This window comes from Salmo trutta, chromosome 1 (assembly GCF_901001165.1).
Source record: "Salmo trutta chromosome 1, fSalTru1.1, whole genome shotgun sequence".
Taxonomy (NCBI): Eukaryota; Metazoa; Chordata; class Actinopteri; order Salmoniformes; family Salmonidae; genus Salmo; species Salmo trutta.
Window position 1 is genome coordinate 14,500,088 of NC_042957.1, and position 25,276 is coordinate 14,525,363.

General features: G+C 43.0%; 1 protein-coding gene across 1 annotated transcript in view; it reads right to left on the minus strand.

The window, feature by feature from the left end:
- The window catches only part of LOC115167648 (synaptosomal-associated protein 25-A), a 35,335-nt gene extending 10,660 nt beyond the window's left edge, over window positions 1-24,675 (minus strand). Inside the window, exons 1-4 of the mRNA XM_029722298.1 lie at window positions 24,520-24,675; window positions 7,769-7,912; window positions 4,896-4,937; window positions 2,470-2,518 (exon numbers count right to left, since the gene is read on the minus strand). Coding sequence (XP_029578158.1) covers window positions 2,470-2,518; window positions 4,896-4,937; window positions 7,769-7,840 — 163 coding nt within the window. The 5' untranslated portion in view covers window positions 7,841-7,912; window positions 24,520-24,675. The remainder of the gene's footprint in view (window positions 1-2,469; window positions 2,519-4,895; window positions 4,938-7,768; window positions 7,913-24,519) is intronic.
- Between the last annotated feature and the right edge of the window lie 601 nt (window positions 24,676-25,276).

Sequence of the window (25,276 nt, forward strand, 5' to 3'; positions counted from 1 at the left end):
ACAGACACCTCAGCAACTAGTGAGTCGTCCAAATGGGCTTTGTGGAGGCAACCCTGGAGCAGGTTGACGTTTAAAGTCATGAGTCTTGTCCTTGAGGCAGAACTACGCGATTTCCGCTAGATGTGCCAGCTGCAAAGTCAAAATTGTCTATATTATAAAAATGCATGATTTTTTTGTGCTTTTTGGACTTGATTTAAAGTTTGGGTTAGGCATTATGGTTAGCAGTGGGGTTAAGGTTAGGGTGATGTTTATGTTCCAGCTAGTGACCACTCTGCAGAGCTGCCTCCAGAACAAGATTCATGATTAAAAAACGCTTCCCTGTAACCCTGGACGGATGGATTGCAGAAAGGGAGAGTTAAGTGGATAGAGGGATGACAAAGATATAGAGGGATGACATGTATATAGAGGGATGATAGAGATACAGAGTGATGACAGAGATATAGAGGGATGACATAGATATAGAAGGATGATAAAGATATAGAGGGATGACAGAGATATAGAGGGATGACATAGATATAGAGGGATGATAGAGATATAGAGGGATGACATGTATATAGAGGGATGATAGAGATACAGAGTGATGACAGAGATATAGAGGGATGACATAGATATAGAGGGATGATAAAGATATAGAGGGATGACATAGATATAGAGGGATGATAAAGATATAGAGGGATGACAGAGATATAGAGGGATGACATAGATATAGAGGGATCATAGAGATATAGAGGGATGACAGAGATATAGAGGGATGACAGAGATATAGAGGGATGACATAGATATAGAGGGATGATAAATATATAGAGGGATGACCGAGATATAGAGGGATGATAGAGATATGGAGGGATAATAAAGATATGGAGGGATGATAAAGATATGGAAGGATGACAGAGATATGGAGGGATGATTAAGATATGGAGGGATGATAAAGATATAGAGGGATGATAGAGATATGGAGGGATGATAAAGGAATGAGCAGATTACAGTGAGTCTGTAATTAAGGTCCTCAGTTGTGGGCTTTCCCATTAGGATCTGATCACTGCAGTCGAACCGGACAATCAGAAGGCTAGATTGAGGCTAATGCCTTCCGGCAGGACAATTATGTCCTCTGGTCAATCCAAGCACAACAAACCAGTGGTAATGCCAATAACCCACTACGCACACACTGGTTGAATCAACGTTGTTTCCACGTCATTTCAATGAAATGACGTTTAACCAACGTGAAATAGATGTTGAATTGATGTCTGTGCCCAGTGGGAAGGTTCAACTGAACCAGGGTTTAGGCCATGTTATTAGTTTCTCTATATAACATGTGTTATTGGTCACTATCAGGTGTAAATCATGTCTGCATTTTTCATCTGCTTTATAGAGTAACACGACTTTAAGGAACGTGGTTAGCGCAGTAGTCCTTTAGTGGAGTACAGTACATGTTGACTTGTACTGTTTGTTTCTGTGTGGCTACGTCTTTTCATGACATGCCATAATACAGTGCATTCACAAACTGCATTTAACCAGGGATGATACAAAAGTGTGTTCAATTGTTAGTGTGTAAATCCATGGAAGAATGAGAATGAATTTTGTCGTTAAATCGATCCTTGGTTTACTTCCCCAACTCTGAGACAGAACCGGTTTTATCCCTACACCTTTGACACGTTGGCCTACTGTTCGGTTGGTGGCCTTTTAGGGACAAACCTCCATGACTGGAAGAGTTCACCCAAATGATGGATAAGTGGGCTTCTCTAATTCAACTTTTGGCACAGAAGTATAATGGAGACTTAAATATAGTAAACAAAGGGTGATTGTTGCAGTGTTTGGCCTGAGAATGTTTTGAGGTATACTTGTTGTCTTTGGGGTACGAAAGCAGAGAAAAGCTGTTAGCAAAGCGAATGAAAAACTGTTAACGAATCCAAAGAAAACATGTTAGCAAAACCAAAGAATATAAGTTAGTGAAACCAAGGTAATGAAGTTAGCGAACCAAAGAAAATGTGTTAGCACACCAAGAAAAAGCAGTTAGCAAACAAAACCAAAAGTTAGAAAACGGGGAAAAAAAGTGTTGTTAGTTTCTTCGTCAAATTGTTGACCTGCAGTGGAATTCATAAAGCATGCATTAGGGCAGAAATTAAAATAGATGAAAATCATTGTTTCAAAGGGGTAGTTGGAGAAAACCTTATAGAACTGGCATGTAATGGATATGAGCAAGCCCACAGGAAACAATTCAACCATCAAGAATATCTATATTTGTTTGTTTACATAAACGTCTAAAAGATAACCAAATTAGGTTTTTTGTAACTTCATCCATATATCTGTCTATTTCAATGTACAAAACACTTGAAAATAACTCAAGTTGAAATATACGGTAGAATCTGTGGTTCTAGCTAACTACTTCAAAACATGCACTGTTATGTTATTCATAGCAAAACATCAGATACAAGGCTGGGAACGACGTCCCATTGGATTTCCAACACTTACCTCCTTGCTCGTCCAGCATAACCAAGGTCCTGATACCAGCATCTTTACTCTAATCCCCAATAACCACAGCGAAGAGAGGTGAAGAAGGAAGGGATGAATGGAAGGAAATAAAGAGAAAGAGAGAGGTCAGATCACAAAGGGCGGATATAGACGCCTTATAGAATACAGATTAGAGTGCAAGGCAACATGATTGGAAAACAGGAGGCGACCATCAGAATAAAACCCCACCTCAAGCCTTAGACAAAGTTAGACCAAGGTCTTGCCATTTGCTCAACTTGAAATCTCTCGTGACAGCCTGAGAATATTTGCATATTCTAACCGTTTCTGGTGTGATTTTAAACTGGATTGGCCAACCTGTGTGTCTTTGACTTTACTGTAATGGTTAGCGCTTTGGGTTTTAATGTTGTAGGTGTTTATATTTAAAAATGTAGATATTGAGGGAATGTGGGGTCGTCTGTTACCCTCCTGTGAGAGGAAGTGGGGTAGTATTGATCAGGTTCAGATGTTATAAGCCAGGGAACATTAACCCTTTGTTTGGTATGACACATTGTAAATAGCTGACATAGAAAGACGATTGATAAAAAATATCCTAAATGAAAAGCTTTACATCAGATTGAAAGCTGATAATAATGCCAAAATCGGGCTTTACGCCTATTTAAGATGCAGGCACCATCTTTTTTTCTTACAGCAGCCTGTACACTGCTATTCTATATCTGTGCAAGATCATTTCACCAATCCCAGCAGTGGATTACAGTACACTTGGAGACCTTGGGGTTCTGAAACTACATGAATAGCCAGCCCAAACCACTCTCTGCAGGGTCGGTAGAAAACGACATGAATAGCCAGCCCAAACCACTCTCTGCAGGGTCGGTAGAAAACGACATGAATAGCCAGCCCAAACCACTCTCTGCAGGGTCGGTAGAAAACTACATGAATAGCCAGCCCAAACCACTCTCTACAGGGTCGGTAGAAAACTACATGAATAGCCAGCCCAAACCACTCTCCACAGGGTCGGTAGAAAACTACATGAATAGCCAGCCCAAACCACTCTCTGCAGGGTCGGTTTTCAGGGATACAGTATTTTCAACCTAACTTCCGTTTCCCCTGAAAAACGGCTGTGGGACTCTGTTCAGGCATCTTTTTACACCTGCTATGTTAGGTTAGCCAACACTATCCATATTAGTAATCGATTGGCTTTAGATACAGATACAGTATGGACCTCTGACCAGTGTGCATGTGGCTAACAGAACAAAACCCTCCTGATATCATGGAGACTTTTAGAGTTCCTGGCTGACTAATAAACATGAAGCATCGGCAGCATAAATAAGACACCATGCCTCCCCTGCCTCCTCAGCAGTTTACAAGGAAGAGAGCATCATCGTTTGGGGCAAGGGTGGAGCAATGAGCCACAACTGCAGTGTATAAACTATTCTGTAATTTAGCATTCCACTTCCCAGAGAAATCCCAAGTTAATTAATATGACTCCCAGGGGAGTCTTCTTGGCACAATCAAATACAATCCCCATAGTGCACTGCACTGAACCCCTCAGCGTGGCTCAGCTTGGCTCGATACTATCACCTTATGCAAACCGTATGGATGGAGATGGATCCACCTGAATTCCATCATTATGTGTTTGGAAATGCAGATCCATTTTGGTTTGTATGAAAAAGAGAATTTGCTCACCTAAATCTTATGACGACAGAGAGAGAGAGAATCACTTTAATCAAATAGAATCTGTGTTCTGGACCTGTGGGGTGATAGACTCTTATCGCTAATCATCTGATTAATCATCGCAGTCTAACTGTCCCTCTCTTCCTCTCTTGCTCCCTTTCTCCATTATCCTCCATTTTCTCTCTCCATCTTTCCCCCTCTGTCCATCCCCCCCTCCCTCTCTCCCTCCAGTGATGACAGGGAGGTGCTGTGCTGTGCTATTCGGTGAGATATATGAACTGATGATCAATATGACCTTGAGATATGCAGCACAAGGCTGTCATCAGAGACCTCTTTCGCTCTCTCTTCTGATCTCTCACTCTCTCTTCTGATCTCTCACTCTCTCTTCTGATCGCTCACTCTTCCTCTCTCTCTTCTGATCTCTCTCTCTTCCTCTCTCTCTCTCTCTTTCTCTCTCTCCTCTGATCTCTCTCTCAACTCCACTCTGCTTACCAAGATAACATTTCAAAACTCTCAACAGTGTTATTTTAACACTGTATTAGTGGGACTCATACGTGCACTGTAAAAGTTATATATTTAACACTCTCCGAGTTAAATGTGCTCCAGTGAATTTGCTGTGCCAGGCAGATCCTGGTTCTGTACATGCAAGAACACACAGTGCATGTCTTACCCATGTCAATACCGCGCACGGCTCGGCATTGTATTCTGGCTTGGCGTTGTGAACACTGTAAGTATGAATGGTGTCTTTCTCTTACCTCTTCCACCAGCTGTAGCATACGACGAGTGCTCTCCAGTGACTGTGGACAGAAAGGAGATGAAACATTAGAACTGGAAAGCATCAGAAGACATTACAGATATGAGTGGAGGTTGAGATGCAGGTCTAGATATCACCATATGGTCTACTCTAGATAGCACCATATGGTCTACTCTAGATATCACCATATGGTCTACTCTCGATAGCACCATATGGTCTACTCTAGATAGCACCATATGGTCTACTCTAGATAGCACCATATGGTCTACTCTAGATATCACCATATGGTCTACTCTCGATAGCACCATATGGTCTACTCTAGATAGCACCATATGGTCTACTCTAGATATCACCATATGGTCTACTCTAGATATCACCATATGGTCTACTCTAGATAGCACCATATGGTCTACTCTCGATAGCACCATATGGTCTACTCTAGATATCACCATATGGTCTACTCTAGATATCACCATATGGTCTACTCTAGATATCACCATATGGTCTACTCTAGATAGCACCACATGTTTGTTTGTGAAATATAACTGCCTAGAATTGTAACTGGAATCAATTACCAATACAATCAAAATGATAATCAAAATGATACTGTGGCGGCAGGTAGCCTAGTGGTTAGAGCGTTGGACTAGTAACCGCAAGATTGCAAGATCGACTCCCTGAGCTGACAAGGTAAAAATCGGTTGTTTTGCCCCTGAACAAGGCAGTTAACTCACTGTTCCTCGGCCGTCATTGAAAATAAGAATTTGTTCTTAACTGACTTGCTTAGTTAACAACAGGTAAAATAGATATTACATTAATTTGCTGAACTAATTGATTTTCTGTATTTTCATACATATTATATTAAGTGCAATCACGAACATGATTTTCCTGTCTTTGATATATTTCCACACTATGATGTTGGAATAATACTGTGAAATTGTGAATATTATCATATTGCCCTTTTAGTGTAAGAGCTGTTTGAAAAGACAACCTAAAATGTCAGCCTGTTTTGGTGGGATGGAGTTTTGGCCTGACTGGTGACATCACCAAGCAGTAAATGAGTTAATAAACCAATAAGAAAGAGAGTTCCAAACCTCTCTGCCAGTAACAGCTAGTTTTCAGTTTTGCCTCTCGCACTCAGACCACTCCCAGACAGTCCCACTCCCAGACAGTTTGCTTTGCTAAGAAGCTATTTTTGTTTCTTTTTGACCGTTTTGATTTAAAACAATCACAGTAAGATACTTAACTGTAACCCATAAATGACTGATATTGAGATAAAAATGATTGCATTGGACCTTTAAGGTTAAAATAAAAATATAATGTTGTGTATCAGTAGGTTGAATTGTTACAATGATCATCATGGAAATGATTGAACTCTGATGTAGCTACAGGGAGTCAGTTATAACATATGTTTCTTTAGAGGCACAAAAAAACACAAAATCACAATTATGCACAATCATGACAATACTGTGCAAAAAATACATTTAAAAGGTTTGGAAGCATTATTGAACTTGTATTTTAAATACATTTGTATTTAAATAAGATTAAAACAGTGCTTCTATTTATCAGTATCATTCAAACTGTTGTAAACCATGTCGTAAAATAACTGCATCTACTCTACATTGAAGGCTTGGGATCAATTTCCCAACCCCCTTTTCAACCTCTTCTACTGTTGGCCAACTAGCAAGCTAGCGAGCGATAGCGGCATGCTCCAATTTTCTCTCTATATAGAGATCATTAAGCATGTGGCTGTGAGGCTCTGGCTGTACTGGGGCTGTGGGGTTTCTGTGGGAGCTGTGATATCTTATCCCTTTTGCATGGCTGCAGCTCGGATCCGCTCTGTGAGGCAGCTCACTGCACTGCTGAGCCCCCGGGGGTGGGGGAGGGAGGTGGGGCGAGGGAGGACACACAGCCCGGGCTCACAGGCTGAGCCTCAACGCTGTAACGTTTACAGTCAGCCTCTCTTCTAGTCAGCCTATCCCCCACTCCCCCACCCCCCATCAGAAACCAAGTGACCACCACTATACTCTGAATCTCAGAGATGCAGCTTCAAGATGGCCGTTGTGTAAGAAATGTCTCAAGGTGAGATGTTGTTTAGCATTAGCGACGTGATTGGACACAGAGAGAGAGGAAACTGTGATTGGAACCACCATTGTATGTCCTGGTTGTGTTTGCATGTGTGTGTGTGTGTTTAATATTCTGTTCAGCTGTGAGAGTGTGAGTCATCGGAGAGGCGGGAGAAATGTGGGCTAGGCTGCTGCAGGCTAGTACTGAGGCTGCTGGCAACACACACACACACACACACACACACACACACACACACACACACACACACACACACACACACACACACACACACACACACACACACACACACACACACACACACACACACACACACGTACAAACTAACACACACACTTCACCATTACATAAGACTGGATGCAGTTGGACCATCCCTCCACCTGACACACAGACCCTGGCATCGAGCAGCCAATGAGGCCAACAGCACATTACCCTTCTCTATAGGAGCTGGCTGCTGCTGCCAGGATGAGGTCATCTAGCGGGCTATCTTATGGTAATGTCTGACACTGTAACGTGTACAGTCATTTTAGGTGGAAGATGTATTTAACTGGATCTATGGATTTTATGTCATGTGGAGAGTGAAGAATGAGTTTATCATCAATTCTACAGCAAGCACACACCTTTTTATTCCAAGCTCGTCTTTTCATATTTGTTTTTTACGTGTAGTGGTTGTATATGCCTATTTCTGGATGATTTTCTGTGTACTCCCTGAAGGCTTGAGTGTCTCTCACGTGTCTATAAATCTGCTGAAGATGTGGTAAACAGTAGCATGGTAGGGGTTGTATTGCTCACCTCATCCCCAAGCTGGTCGGCGCGTTGCTGCATATCCGACAGCTCATTGCGCATGTCCAAGTCTTCAGCCATGGCTACTGGCTGTATGGTGTGGAGTTGGTCTCCAACGGGAAAGAATAGATCCTACTGGGAGGCCGGGGAAGACTAGCGGAGGAAAGGAGACACAAAACAACACATGTTATCATGCTAAGCTAAATAACGTCTTTTAGCACGCTAAGCTAGAAACATCATTTAGTCTGCTAAGCTAAACGACAGCCTTTAGCATGCAAAGCTAAACAAGTATGCTCCCAGAGCTAAGGTTACGTTCCAATTGACATGCTAGAATACCACTTAGAATGCGTGCCAAATACATTGCTTCAGTGCTAGTGTAGATATTTGTGTCTTTTTAGGAAGGCTGCTACATCATGTGTTTTGCCCAATGCCACAGTAATTAACCTACACATCAAAAGTGAATCTACCCCCCCCAAACAGGTGTGTTTTGTTTGATCACATTGTCTCTATTTTCTTGGATCTCAGGCGAATGAACGGCAGTCGCTTTCCATCTGCAGTCCCTGGCGCAGTTAGAGCCCAGTATAATAGAGGATTAGTGACTGCAGTCCCTGGCGCAGTTAGAGCCCAGTATAATAGAGGATTAGTGACTGCAGTCCCTGGCGCAGTTAGAGCCCAGTATAATAGAGGATTAGTGACTGCAGTCCCTGGCGCAGTTAGAGCCCAGTATAATAGAGGATTAGTGACTGCAGTCCCTGGCGCAGTTAGAGCCCAGTATAATAGAGGATTAGTGACTGCAGTCCCTGGCGCAGTTAGAGCCCAGTATAATAGAGGATTAGTGACTGCAGTCCCTGGCGCAGTTAGAGCCCAGTATAATAGAGGATTAGTGACTGCAGTCCCTGGCGCAGTTAGAGCCCAGTATAATAGAGGATTAGTGACTGCAGTCCCTGGCGCAGTTAGAGCCCAGTATAATAGAGGATTAGTGACTGCAGTCCCTGGCGCAGTTAGAGCCCAGTATAATAGAGGATTAGTGACTGCAACAGCATTTGTTCCACTGAATGAAAAGGAAGTACGCGAGTCATTGATGTTTGCAGAATGATGGCAGTCTTAGAGAGTCAAGTCGACGGAATATTGTGGGTTAGCTAGCTAGCACACTGGACACTGTAAGCCTGTGCTGTGTTTCCCTGTAGACCAGAATCATTAGAGGTTCAATCATACAGTAGACAGCAGTGGAGGCTGCTGAGGGGAGGACGGCTCATAGTAATGGCCGGAATGGGGTCAATGGAATGGTATCAAAACACATCAAAAACATGGTTTCCATGTGGTTATTACCACTCCATTTACTCCATTCCAGCCATTATTATGAGCTATCCTCCCCTCAGCAGCCTTCCCTGTCAGACAGGGTTTGATCTCTCCTCAGTAGCACCCACTCACATTCACTGAGGGATTGACGACAGTCATTGTTTACCTTTCTAAATATAATAGAGGGGCAATCGTATCGGTATGCATGTCACAGAATATATGTACCCTTCACAGTAAGGTTCCGCTGATTACTATAATAAATCATCTTTACAAGTGTAACCTAACAACCTAACAACATCGAAATCACCAACGTTAAAGTTATGTGTAGTAATGTAAAATATTATGCGTCAGAGAGTGTATCATCGTTCGTGACAAGGGAATCTAGATTCTATTCCATATTCTGCCCTCCAGATCGTTCTGTTCCCTTGCAGTTGGAGCCTACATGTGTCTTGGGAATCTCATAACATCTGCGATTGTAAAAAGCGCCACATCTTTAATACAGTCATCTTAAAGATGTATTACAGTAATCAGTACTCTTTAGTACAGTATCATAAAGCCATCTTCCTCTTGGTAACTGACTAGGTCGTATACTGTAATATATGACTACTACATACAATTTATCATGTTAACAAAATACAGTATCACTCATAACCTTTTCTACAGCCACTGGAGAGCTATCCCACTGGGCACAGATGTTAGTTCAATGTCTAGTTTTGATTTACATTTGGTTGAGTTGTCAATTAACGTGAATTCAATGTGAAATCAACAAAAAATGTCACTGTCTTGTCATTGGATTTAGGTTAAAAGTTGGGTGAAAAGAAGATTCAATTCCCTTACGTTGATGACTTTTTTCAAATCCAATCATTTTCCACCTTGGATTCAACATCATCACATTGAATTGTTTTGTTGAAATGATGTGGAAACAACGTTGATTCAACCAATTTTTGTCCCGTGGGATTTTTGTACACAAAGCACACAGTATGTTCGCTTTCCTCCCTCCATAGCTTTTCTTTAGACGTTTCCTTCTCCTGCATGGCTAAACATGACCAGCAGCCATCTTGGATTACAGAAATCTCTTACCGACTGGGCAGCAGCAGCAGCAGTGCCTTTAAAATCAAATTAGATTGAAAAACAGGGAATCAAAATGTGTTACAAGAGAAAGAAAGGCTTTCATCTCAAACACAAACAGGCAGGCTTCTCTCTCTGGAGCCCCTCAAGGCTGCCTGTTATCCCCTCTGCAGTTTACCGCTGAAACTAGCACATCAACCAGTCCTAAACTGAGGGGTGCAGAGGGCAACTGGAAACATGCCATCAATTAATAGAATTTTAGAAAACCAATTAATTATTTAATCAACCTATTGAGTCATATTATTTAATCCGGCTATTAATTTAACATTTTCACAATGGACTAGAGATATGTGTGTGTGAACCATTTAGATTCTGATCTGAAGATTCCATTTAGCTTCTGATCTAAAGATTCCATTTCGATTCTGATCCATTTAAATTGAGATCTGATAAGACCGTTGTCATTATGAGTGTGAACTACAAGCCTGGGGTTTATCACCTCTCTTGGACATTGTGAAGACATGATTCATGCTGAGGGAGCATCCACTAGGGTTGTTGTCACAGAAACATGGATACCCCTTGGAGACGTATGTCATAACTAGTTGACACTTTAAACGCAGCTAGGACATAACCTGGCCTACGTACTGTATATGCTACAGTACATATACTCCTCCTTACTATGTAGTGAGCTTGAAAGCACTTGGGAAAACCCTATATAAAAAAGCACTATAGAAATCCAATCCTCTGACTTCAAATATATGCATAACACAAGAGAACAATATCTGAGGTATCATGTGAAAATCTATTCAACTGAATTACTTATTTGCAGTGCAAATAGATGGGAATCTAAGTGGGAATCAGCAAGTAATATTCAGATAACACAAAGAACTCTATTCAATATGTAAAGCGTTACAGATAGCGTGATAGAAATGTAAAGGTAATTTCCTACTGAGCCGACATCTGCAGAGTTTACCGTGAATGCAGTCTCCGCTGACACGGGAATATGACATTTTTATCATGCTGCAACGCGATACGGATTGAATAGAGCCCAAGGTAAACATGCTGCTACATAATCAACCTACAAATCTGGACCACAGAATCAACACAATCAATGTGTGAGGGTGAATGGTCCACGTCCATCTCCACTGACAGATAAACAGGACGTTTTATGTTACTCTCAGATCCAGCAGAGAGAGAATAGGTTTATGTCATGTTAACAAGGTCAGACACATTTACTGATTGGCTCAGCTAATTTACTATGATTTACTCTCTTCTGTTTCCCTCTGACAGCTGCCAGACATCTGCCTCTGAGACAGACACGCTGCCTTATTCTCTACCTTCCTCGACCTCCTTCCCCTCCCTCCCCTCTTCAAGCCCATACACTATCTAATCTATCCATCTACCTCCCTCTTTCTCTCCAAACCTCATCCTATACCTCCCTCTTTCTCTCCAAACCTCATCCTCTACTTCCCTCTTTCTCTCCAAACCTCATCCTCTACCTCCCTCTTTCTCTACAAACCTCATCTACCTCCCTCTTTCTCTCCAAACCTCATCCTCTACCTCCCTCTTTCTCTCCAAACCTCATCCTCTACCTCCCTCTTTCTCTCCTAACCTTAGCCTCTACCTCCCTCCCTCTTTCTCTCCAAATCCAAAATGCTGGTGATTGTTTCATTTGGGATTGGTAGGAAGCTCCAAATATCTGCAGAGGAAGCATAATATCATAAAAAATGTCTGTGGAGATATTTTCCAGTGTCATCCTCTTATTGATGATTCTAACACACGTCAGGTTCTCCACCACTGCTCCATGCAAGCCACTGCTAGGCCTAACCGACTATTTGTCCTGATACAAGCTAAGACAAACTCTCTCGCTCTCTCTCTCTCTCTCTCTCTCTCTCTCTCTCTCTCTCACTCTCTCTCTCTCTCACACACGCACGCACGCTCACACACACACACACACACACACACACACACACACACACACACACACACACACACACACACACACACACACACACACACACACACACACACACACACACACACACACACACACACACACACACACTATAGGGAGTGTTAAACTGAGCTTTGCTGACTATACCATCATTTCATTATGGCAGTAGACAACATGTTGTTAAATGTTTTATATGACAGCTCTTACATTTCCCAAGATAATAAACACTGTGTACGCTTCTAGCTGACTAAAGACTTGTTAACAAGATATTAAAAAGGAATTAATAAGATATTAAAAAGCAGTTAACCAGTTAATGCATCTTTTACTTTTACAATTTCCACATTTCAAAACGTAACTGTCAAAGATACTGTATTATATAACAGGCACCCTTCATAGACTCTATGGCTGAGCTACAGCCAGTCAGCTACAATCACTGCAGGTCCAGTAATGAAAAATATTGAGATGGCTTCATTCGAATTCCCCACACGTTCCCTTATCTTATGAGGCGGCCATATTTCATGCCTTGTCCAATCACAGAGTACTTACAGAACGCTCTCCCCACCCCAACCTCCACCCCCACCCGTCGGCTGGCTCCCCCTCGTGTGCCTGCAAATGATCTCGCCTGGAAAACCTAAAATGACTGTTCACGTATTCATCAAATAAAGACCCTGCCTGGTACAGAACCACAAACACATTACAGTGTCTGAAATCAAAAGGAATGAGGGAATGAGGATTTCAAGGAGGTGCTTTAAATTCCTCAGGGATGCATTCCGTGCCGAGCCCTGATCGAAACTTCAGCTAAAGGTAACTGCCTTCGTCATTCATTCAGTGGGCAGCAGCTATGTGGTTGACTCAAGCACCCAGACCAAACAAATGTTCAGTTAGACTGGCATTTCCTAACCTTGCAGACAAACCGGCACATGGTCTATTCTGACAATAGACCGAATCATTGTTCTGCTCCAAAACTTAAACAGAGAATAGCTCTTTGTCTCTGTGTGTGTGTTAGTTTGCGTGCATGCATGTTTGCATGCTCACAGTGACCCTTTGTTTGCAACGGCTGCCATTTTCTCTTCTTCCTCCGGTTAATCTCAGTCTTTGCTCCAGCTAATACCACACACAGTATCCACCACAACAACACCATTTACACATCAATATGTGCTCTGTGGTGTATGTTTAATCTGTGAGATATTAGCCTATGGAATAAGAATGAGTCCTCTTTAAATCATCGTAAGCTAAAGAAGCGTATTGTGAGGATGTTTTTGAAATCGGGTCATCTCTCTTCTAAAGCCCGTTGACACTGGGATATAGGGCAGCTGACCCTGCTGTTTACACTGGGATATAGGGTAGCTGACCCTGCTGTTTACACTGGGATATAGGGTAGCAGACCCTGCTGTTTACACTGGGATATCGGGTAGCTGACCCTGCTGTTTACACTGGGATATAGGGTAGCTGACCCTGCTGTTTGAATTCATGACCTTCTCACACCACACAGGCTGTTTCAAAAAGCTGATTGTCCTCTCAACATCACCTCTCTACAGTTGATCGTCCTCCTCCAATCCTCAATACAAAACACACACAAATTTGCACCTGCTTGTCATCCATCAATCAGCCAAATCTCCCCGAAATAGTCAGAACCAAAACTCATATTGTAGAGGTACTATTGAGGTAGTGTGATAACACATGTTTTCTGTCATTATGTTTGATTAAAGCTTGCGGTGCCAGAAGCAATGGAGCCAATGGAATAGTCCCAAAGGTGCAAACCTCACCCATCTGCTGGCCCTTCAGAAAGCAGCAACTAAATCAAATGCTCAACAAAGTACTTGATAGAAAACAAATACTATCTCCCCATGTACTGCAGAGCAGAAGCCCTATCTCCCCATGTACTGCAGAGCAGGAGCCCTATCTCCCCATGTACTGCAGAGCAGGAGCCCAATCTCCACATGTACTGCAGAGCAGAAGCCCTATCTCCACATGTACTGCAGAGCAGAAGCCCTATCTCCCCATGTACTGCAGAGCAGAAGCCCTATCTCCCCATGTACTGCAGAGCAGGAGCACTATCTCCCCATGTACTGCAGAGCAGAAGCCCTATCTCCCCATGTACTGCAGAGCAGGAGCCCTACCTCCCCATGTACTGCAGAGCAGGAGCACTATCTCCCCATGTACTGCAGAGCAGGAGCCCTATCTCTCCATGTACTGCAGAGCAGGAGCCCTATCTCCCCATGTACTGCAGAGCAGGAGCCCAATCTCCCCATGTACTGCAGAGCAGGAGCCCTATCTCCCCATGTACTGCAGAGCAGAAGCCCTATCTCCCCATGTACTGCAGAGCAGGAGCCCTATCTCCCCATGTACTGCAGAGCAGGAGCCCTATCTCCCCATGTACTGCAGAGCAGGAGCCCTATCTCCCCATGTACTGCAGAGCAGGAGCCTTATCTCCCCATGTACTGCAGAGCAGGAGCCCTATCTCCCCTCTGACGGTGGCAGGCAGTCACCTCTGCGGTCTCCTTGTGTAGGGTTCCGGTTAGGGCCAGGGAGGCACCCAGCTGGGCTGGTCAAAACTAGCTCATTCCCTTCCTCTTGGGAACGTTAACTAACAGCAGACTGCCCCCGGAGGGCCTCGGAAATATGACAAGTGACAAGCCAAACACGACAAAGAGCGGCCGTCACAGAGGTTGGCAAGGGACAGGGGGAGAGGGGAGAGAGGTGGGATGGGGGAGAGAGGGGAGAGAGGTGGGAGGGTGGAGAGGTGGGAGGGGTGGGAAGAGAGGTGGGAGGGGTGGGGAGAGGGGTGGGAGGGGGTAGAGGGGGGAGAGAGGTGAGATGGATGTGGAGAGGGGTGGGGTGAGGTGGGGAAAATAGTGAGAGGGGAGAGAAGGGAAAGAATGGGAATGAGAGGTTATGGGAGAGGCAGGAGGAGACAACCTGTTACGAGACAATAGATATGTAGAGAGAACCTACTGTACCAGACACTAGAGCTGGGATATGATCTGTAGAGAACCTACTGTACCAGACACTAGAGATGGGATATGATCTGTAGAGAACCTACTCTACCAGACACTAGAGCTGGGATATGATCTGTAGAGAACCTACTGTACCAGACACTAGAGCTGGGATATGATCTGTAGAGAACCTACTGTACCAGACACTAGAGCTGGGATATGATCTGTAGAAAACCTACTGTACCAGACACTAGAGCTGGGATATGATCTGTAGAGAACCTACTCTACCAGACACTAGAGCTGGGATATGATCTGTAGAAAACCTACTGTACCAGACACTAGAGCTGGGATATGATCTGTAGAGAACCTACTCTACCAGACACTAGAGCTGTGATATGATCTGTAGAGAACCTACTGTACCAGACACTAGAGCTGGGATATGATCTGTAGAAAACCTACTGTACCAGACACTAGAGCTGGGATATGATCTGTAGAGAAAACCTACTGTACCAGACACTAGAGATGGGATATGATCTGTAGAGAACCTACTGTACCAGACACTAGAGCTGGGATATGATCTGTAGAGAACCTGCTGTACCAGACACTGGAGCTGGGATATGATCTGTAGAGAACCTACTCTACCAGACACTAGAGGTGGGATATAATCTGTAGAGAACCTACTCTATCAGACACTAGAGCTGGGATATGATCTGTAGAGAACCTACTGTACCAGACACTAGAGCTGGGATATGATCTGTAGAGAACCTACTGTACCAGACACTAGAGCTGGGATATGATCTGTAGAAAACCTACTGTACCAGACACTAGAGCTGGGATATGATCTGTAGAGAACCTACTCTACCAGACACTAGAGCTGGGATATGATCTGTAGAAAACCTACTGTACCAGACACTGGAGCTGGGATATGATCTGTAGAGAACCTACTCTACCAGACACTAGAGCTGTGATATGATCTGTAGAGAACCTACTGTACCAGACACTAGAGCTGGGATATGATCTGTAGAAAACCTACTGTACCAGACACTAGAGCTGGGATATGATCTGTAGAGAAAACCTACTGTACCAGACACTAGAGATGGGATATGATCTGTAGAGAACCTACTGTACCAGACACTAGAGCTGGGATATGATCTGTAGAGAACCTGCTGTACCAGACACTGGAGCTGGGATATGATCTGTAGAGAACCTACTCTACCAGACACTAGAGGTGGGATATAATCTGTAGAGAACCTACTCTACCAGACACTAGAGCTGGGATATGATCTGTAGAGAACCTACTGTACCAGACACTAGAGCTGGGATATGATCTTTAGAGAACCTACTGTACCAGACATTAGAGCTGGGATATGATCTGTAGAGAGAACCTACTCTACCAGACACTAGAGCTGGGATATGATCTGTAGAGAACCTACTGTACCAGACACTAGAGCTGGGATATGATCTGTAGAGAACCTACTGTACCAGACATTAGAGCTGGGATATGATCTGTAGAGAGAACCTACTCTACCAGACACTAGAGCTGGGATATGATCTGTAGAGAACCTACTGTACCAGACACTTGAGCTGGGATATGATCTATAGAGAGAACCTACTGTAGCAGACACTGGAGCTGGGATATGATCTGTAGAGAACCTACTGTACCAGACACTTGAGCTGGGATATGATCTATAGAGAGAACCTACTGTAGCAGACACTGGAGCTGGGATATGATCTGTAGAGAACCTACTCTACCAGACATTAGAGCTGGGATATGATCTGTAGAGAGAACCTACTGTACCAGACACTAGAGCTGGGATATGATCTGTAGAGAGAACCTACTCTACCAGACACTAGAGCTGGGATATGATCTGTAGAGAACCTACTCTACCAGACACTAGAGCTGGGATATGATCTGTAGAGAACCTACTGTACCAGACACTAGAGATGGGATATGATCTGTAGAGAAAACCTACTGTACCAGACACTAGAGCTGGGATATGATCTGTAGAAAACCTACTGTACCAGACACTAGAGATGGGATATGATCTGTAGAGAAAACCTACTGTACCAGACACTAGAGCTGGGTGATATGGACAAAAATCAATTTGAAGATAAATTGACTGAATCAACACCATAACGATAAATAGTTTATAACAATGTCCACCAGTTTTCTATATTACCCTTCAAACTACTACTGCTAGTTTGAATGTCGTAACTATCAATTGTCCCAACAATCACTCATATTAGCAAACTTCATTTTAAACTTCACATTTCTGTAGTATAGGCTGCTTATCATAATGAACGATATCAGAAAAATGTCTACAATAAGTGGTCGGTTTGGTCGGTGTCGATCATATTCAGTTTATTGTCCGAGCCCTACGAGACGGGTGGGCAGCCTGTTTTGAATTAAAAGCATGACCTTCCAGTTTTTAATGGACTGAGACGATAAAATCGTGTCGAGATCCAAAGGCACTCCGAAACCTGCAGCAGATGCTTTTTTTATGTTGTGATATTTGATGGAATTGAATCGCAAGGGGCACATTGAAGCACCCAATCCCCATCCCTGAACGGAACATGCAGATACAATTACAGATGGTTTACTGATGCTGTGGTAATAGATAATCAAAGTGTTTTGTCTTAATCAATATTGATTTGTTTCATTATCCCCTTAATCATGTTTATTTCTCTGGAATGTGTTTGTACTGTAGCACAGCCTATTCAGATTCCTACCCCACAATGCTCCATTCAAACATGTTGATGTTCCAATTCCATAGATGTTCCGACTCCGTGAACTCATTCATGGCTTATATTTGACTGATTTATGGCAATTTTCCCCACATAATTTATCTGTGTCCCAAATGGATAGGCTGTCATCTGGGACACATTGAATTATGTGGGGAAAATTGCCATGAATCAGTCAAATAAGCCCCAAAATGTAATTTCTCAGTTGTCCAGCGATAGCAGCCTCAGTAGCTAAGAAGTGGCAGCATTAGAGGCTGTTAAATATTTGAGGAGTCATAAAGACAAAGACATTAAAAAGCAATTAGTGGGCCCCCGGGCCAAGAAACACATTCTGACAAGACCCTCACTCACAATATCTAATAGTAATGGCTATGTCTGAATGACAGCGTATTATTCCCTAGTGCGCTCATTGAATTACATACAGGATCTCTAAGAGTGTACTGCTGTTCTTCTTATCTTCCCCTTCTTCTTCTGTCCAATCCCTCATGATTAAATATTAACATTAATAAGTGTTAATACATGTAATAAGCATGTTCTAACCTACTATTAATTACATGTTACTAGCAGCAAGCAAAAGAGAGAGATGTGCATAATCCACTATGAAAAAGACTTCAGATGGAGAGAAAAATAAGTAATTATGAGTGTAAATCCAGTCAAGACAAATATGCATTGAGCTGATTGGCCAGGCAGGAAATTGAAGCATGTTACCTACAATTGTCCCTAATTGATATTCTCTATATTCCCATGATGCTTTAGCTCAGTGAACCAACATCTGCATCATTATCATATTACGGTTATACGAAGAACACACACACACACAGATTAGATCAAATCAAAATCTCTCAGGCAAATCAAATGTGTGTGTGCACGCACATGCATGCGTGCAGGCGAGAGAAAGAGAAAGAGAGAAAGAGAGAAAGAGAGAAAGAGAGAGAGAGGAGAAAGATCCAATCCCAGGCAGTGATATGACAATAAAGCCAATGTATTGCATACAGACAGAGGGTCATTACTCATTCACTATGAATTCTGATCAGGCAGTTCTAGGAACAGTATGTGCAAGCCAGAATAAAGTAAGTAGCCTTGGCTCACAACAGCAAGAGCCAATCTCCTGTTTCTATAGTGTGATGTACAAGTAACCCCCTGGACAGGATACTAGTCTATCACAGGGCCTTACCTCCAATCTATCTCCTTAATGCTGAGTGCCAAGCGCCTTACCTCCAATCTATCTCCTTAATGCTGAGCCAAGCGCCTTACCTCCAATCTATCTCCTTAATGCTGAGTGCCAAGCGCCTTACCTCCAATCTATCTCCTTAATGCTGAGTGCCAAGCGCCTTACCTCCAATCTATCTCCTTAATGCTGAGTGCCAAGCGCCTTACCTCCAATCTATCTCCTTAATGCTGAGTGCCAAGCGCCTTACCTCCAATCTATCTCCTTAATGCTGAGTGCCAAGCGCCTTACCTCCAATCTATCTCCTTAATGCTGAGCCAAGCGCCTTATCTCCAATCTATCTCCTTAATGCTGAGTGCCAAGCGCCTTACCTCCAATCTATCTCCTTAATGCTGAGCCAAGCAGAAACACATAGGGTCCCATTATTATTATTTTTTACTGTCTTTTATATGACTTGCCTGGGGATCGAACCCCCAACCTTCCAATCTTAGGGCAGACAACTGAGTTGTTTACAAGCCAGAAAAACCCTGGCATAATCTACCAGAACCCCCTCTGCCTGCACTGCAGCATCATAAATTACCCAGCCTCAGATTGACAAAGGTAGAGCAACAATATCACAACAGAGACTCGCCACGCTTCATTGGCTTCTGAATAGGATACAGTAATGGTGTTGAATGCAGCCCAGAGTCAACACAATACTAATGTGTATCTAGCCTATTGTCAGCCACCTGAGCTCACTATAGGATATGTAATGGTGAACGGCCCAAGCACATTCATGTTGACTAGACCAGATGACTTGGTTAACGTGGCTCACTGAAGAAGGGATTCGATGGCGATGTCCGAAACCAGGGAGGTTTCAACCAATCATATGCCTCGTAACTCAACACAGAGGAATCCTTCCATCATACACCTGACTGGGAAGATGATATCTGTGGTCACAGCAACTTGCAGCACGAGACTTACTACTGTTGCAGTCTGCGTCATACCTTGTTACTGGCAGGCCTGCTCACACCATATGTCTTGTCATCACTGACCAATGTAATGTTTTAAAAACAGAGATAGTTTATGAGGTCTATGAAAACCAACAAATATTCTTTACAAAAGCTTTTATGATATGTGTGCTGTATGATTTGGAGAAGGTCCAACAACAAGAAGACAAACGATATTTACCAAGGATAATTCACCCTCGTCAGATTTGGCCATCTATACTCGAAAGTAAACATTTAGTAGATGTACTACTGTACCTGCAGTGGATTAAATGTTTTGTTGCATTGTCATTGCAGTATAGATTAAAGGTACAATCTCTCTTCCTCTGCTCTCTCTCTTTCTCTCACTAATCCTTTCATTCGCCATTATCTTCTCTTTTGCATAATTCTGAGGACCATCAGCCCCTTCTCTGATTGGTGGGTGGTGGGAGGAGTGGATCATGGGAAAAACCCCAGTAGCACCAGAGAAGAAGAGCTCAGATGGGAACAGCCCCCAGAGTGACTCCAGCCTCTCTCACTATTATTACCAATGAATAATTGTTAGCAACATGCTCTGTGGGGGTCCATGGGTTAGGTTTCTTGCTATATAAACACAATTTGATTGATTGAATAGCTGAATAGTGCAATGCAGCTCAGTAAAGTACATCAAAACCAACAACCACGTTGATGACTCTGACATTTGCAGGAAATATAACTATATGACTGTCAGCCAAATGGAATCATTAGTTGGAGCCTACATAACATGGAGCCTACATAACATGAAGCCTACATAACATGGAGCCTACATAACATGAAGCCTACATAACATGGAGCCTACATAACATGGAGCCTACATAACATGGAGCCTACATAACATGGAGCCTACATAACATGAAGCCTACATAACATGGAGCCTACATAACATGGAGTCTACATAAAATGGAGCCTACATAACATGAAGCCTACATAACATGGAGCCTACATAACATGGAGCCTACATAACATGGAGCCTACATAACATGAAGCCTACATAACATGGAGCCTACATAACATGGAGCCTACATAACATGGAGCCTACATAACATGAAGCCTACATAACATGAAGCCTACATAACATGGAGCATACATAACATGGAACCTACATAACATGAAGCCTACATAACATGAAGCCTACATAACATGAAGCCTACATAACATGGAGCCTACATAACATGAAGCCTACATAACATGGAGCCTACATAACATGAAGCCTACATAACATGGAGCCTACATAACATTATACAACTATCTCAAAAACTGCAGCGCAAGGTGACATCATAGCTTCTCTGTTTCATCTTCACTATAAAGACGAGGGGGCTTTTGTTTATAGAAGAATTCTACATCTTCTAACAACTCCTTTGTCCCAGGGATGATGCAGACTTGTTATCGAGAGATTCTTCCATCGATATGTCCCAGCCATGTGTCATAGGCAGTGACGGAGGGAACGCGCCAACGTCCTCAATCTTCGGACATCGCCACAGCTTCCTCTGCTCTACAGCAGCAGCCATTTTGTCTTATTGTTTACTACCTGATTGTCTCAGGGAAAATGAGACTAGCTCCCTTGTGGTAAAGAGTAGATGCCAAATCCTCTCCCCTCCCCCTCCTGTTCCACTACTGTCATCAGGTCAAAGGCAAGGTTAACTCTCTTGGTGAAACTGATGCTACTGGAGGCCTCTGTTATGTAGCGAAACAGAATACGCTGTACCTGACAGAAGCCTATACATACTCTGAAAAGCTTAAACATAGTGTTGGATTGAATCTTATCATGCGACATACTTTAATGTTTCCACGTATGTGTTAGATCTTATAGGTTTCTGAATTGATAATAGCCTACACAAAAATTGCCAGATTATGATATCAATACAGTCAATCTCCACACATATTTTGCAAATGGCACCATATTCCCTACATAGTGCACTACTTTTGACCCGAGCCCTATGGGCCCAGGCCAAAAGTAGTGCATTAAATATGGAATACTGTGCCCTTTGGGATGCAAAATACAGTACTTCCTGACAGAAAACCGAATCTACAGTCCTTTTCCAGGGCCATGAACCTAGAATAGCGTCCACTAGTCTCCGTTGGTCAGAACAGTACATTACTCAACATCAATACAGACCTCATTATGGAGATACCATCACACACAGTCCCCCTGACATCGACTATTTCGCTTGAAACTGAATGATATGATATTGTGATTCTTATATCAAATTAAAAAGCAGAGCAAAATGCACGATTCTTTAGCTTCCTTAAGGCATACAGTACATCACAAATGCATGTTGAATTACAGTACAATACCATGTTTCTTTCAGTTGACAAGCATCATTATCAATCAGTAACAGTGAGGCATTTATTCGTTGGTATGTTTGGCAAAAAAAGGTGAATTAATTAATCCAAGGCTGCAATCATATAGATTGTGATATAAGTTAAATGTTCTGAAATGATTCACTCCCAACGGACTTCTTGGCCAAATGTCCATTTCAGTATAGCTTTTTAGGGGGACATTTGGTAATGTCGACAGTCATTTACTGATATCTGGAGAGTATATGCTCAGAAAAAAATTGGGATAGACGCATGCACCAATACGCACAATGCACAGTTCAGAAAGTCTTCAAAAACCATTGATTTCCGAGGCATTGGATTGATTCTATAGATTTCAGCTCGGTATACCAGACACACATAGCGAGAGAGAGAATGAGAGCAGCTAAATAAATGAACAATAGGCTGTTCCGACAAACAATCAACCGCTACCGCTGGGTGATGGTATATGAGTCACCATTTACTCGTGGAAAAAGCCCTATAGTGCCGCCCACGCTCTGCAGTCAAACCGATGGAAGCCGCATGATGCGATATGGTAGGCTATAGCAGCCATGTCAACCGAAAGCATGCGTGCATGTTCTTTTATTTGTCAGCTCAACAAGGGGCCTCTCAACACTCCATTCAATGCTGGATTCCTCTCATATCTAACGGCCTGTTACTAGCTTCTCCATTTTGATATTCTCTCTCTGTCTCTTTCTTTCTGTCTCTGTCTCTGTCTTTCCCTCTGACGTTATGGCACAAGAGACTGAAAACTCTCAGGTAGAGCAATGGGGAGATGCGACGGTGGTCCAACATCACGTGGTGCTGAAATCTAAAAAGGGTATTTCCAGGTGCGATCTGCGAAGAAGAGCACGTAGAGGAGCACGTGACCTAAATAACTCATTTGCCGCAAACCTTAAAGGTCTGGTCAGCAATCAACAACGATCCATTAAGCCATGATGGAGAGAAGACCATTTAAATGCACATACATCATAACAGATTTGGTGTCAATTTCACCACATGCTTCGTGCTTGACAAGTCGACGATCTAAGGATCTCATCTGTGGTTTGATGTAGTCGAAGCGCAGTGCATATACGTATAGGATGGTGTGGATGGATGGGGGCTATAGGATGTCATAGTGCGGATTTCACCGTCCTCCCCCGCTCTTCTCGCCTCGAGCCCCCGCCCATCCTCTAGCACCGGGAAGACACAGACTGTAATTACCGATGCCTCGTCACCTAAATGGCATGGCAGGGATGTGGCCATTTTGACGCAACAAACTGAGTAGGCTACAGCCAGCGAGCACGGACGGACGTACATATATAGTGGCATATTCATGAAGATTGTCGGTCGTGTCTCCCCTGTTTACCCCCCTCCCCTCCCTCCTCCCATCGACACACTCTGGCGCAGTTTACTATAATGACATTCCCTAAATCAATTGAGGACCCCTTCTTTCACCCCTTTGGGATGTTTCTCCCCAACTGTATTTTTAACGCACATGAGGCTCTAAATCTGCACTAAATCACCCCCACTTTTGATTTGATAGACTTACTATCATTCACGATTCCACTGCGGCATCAGCAGTGGGCTGCTGCCTACCCATATTTGAGAAGCGGTCGTAAAATACCATCCTCTTAAGCTTCACTCGCGGGAGTGATAAACCAGCTCTGCGCAAAATCCCCAAAAGCTTCTAAATATACACACGTTTCAAAGCATGCTGGTGCAAAACACAACAAGTCATATCTAATACGTTTTGAATATCTAATAAAGCAGAATGCCGTGTCTTTGTTTAATTTATTGTGCGTGTTGGTCTGTTTATTTTCTGAGAGAGTTTGAGAGCGAGAGACAACAGCGCAGCCGAGCCCCAGCTGTCATTGTCCAAGGTGCTGAAACGCAGAAAACGCCCACACCTTACGCATTAGCACATACAGCATCCTTCAATTTCAGAAAATCGACTGCTCGTGGAGATTTACACGCACAGCACAAGGTTCATGTAATTAGAAAGAGGCAAACCCCGGGATGCCTTTCTCTAATAACAATACACATAGCCTATAATTGATATATTTCAAAATCAGGCATGCGAATTAAACAAAAAGTCAACGAATAAACCTTTATTAATCAAGTGCTACCGTCATGCCGGGTTTATCAAAACATATCCTCCGATGCTCTCAATCGAAAACGGCTTCACAATTCAAAACCGAGTACTTCATTTTGTACTGAAAATATTTTGGTGAAAACCCCCGAAAATAAAACATTTGCGTTATAATAGAATAGAGAAATCTAAAGTGTTCTCCTACCTGTGCCGTGGTCGGTGGCTTGCAGTCAGCAGGAGGAAATGTCTGAGTATTTCAACAACGAACCGATATCACTCCCGTTCTGTATGGACTGGATTGCTGCAAAGGCACTGCGCGTGGTTGATACCTCCTGAGTTCTTCAATGGAACGCAGCAGCTCTGCCCTAGTCAAAGATGGCAGTCGCTTTTGACGTCAGCAGCTTTTAATAGATAGGCCTATCTGTCAAAAAGAGAGGCACTTCTGCAAGCTTGGTAATGGGCAGCTGCATGCGCACCGGTAACTGCTCAACGGAAATCGCCATGTATTTTTTTGGCAAACAACAGCCTGTGAATGTGTTTACATGTGTCGTGTCATGTATCACATTTCAGCCATCGATTCTAAACAGCTTCTCCCCTAAAACAGATATTTATGTACAATTATTTCTGTCGCTTTATGATGAGAAATAGGTAGTATAATAGAATAGATAGGCCTGCACATGCTCGGTATGACGATATTATCGAGGATCTACTACTAACGTGTGATTTAGTCCTATTGAAACAAACAGCACCCGCACAACAACATAACCCTTTTGGATGCTCTGAAACAGAATTGTGAATAGTCCACAGCGTTATACTAATGGGTGGTCGTTACTTTCTCTAACAGCAATGACGCATTTCTTTTTTATCCATTGACATTTTACAGTCATTATTTTCCTGACTCACCCACATTTTAACCTAACAATGCACACTGTATTTCAGTCACTGTGAATCCCAAACAAAAC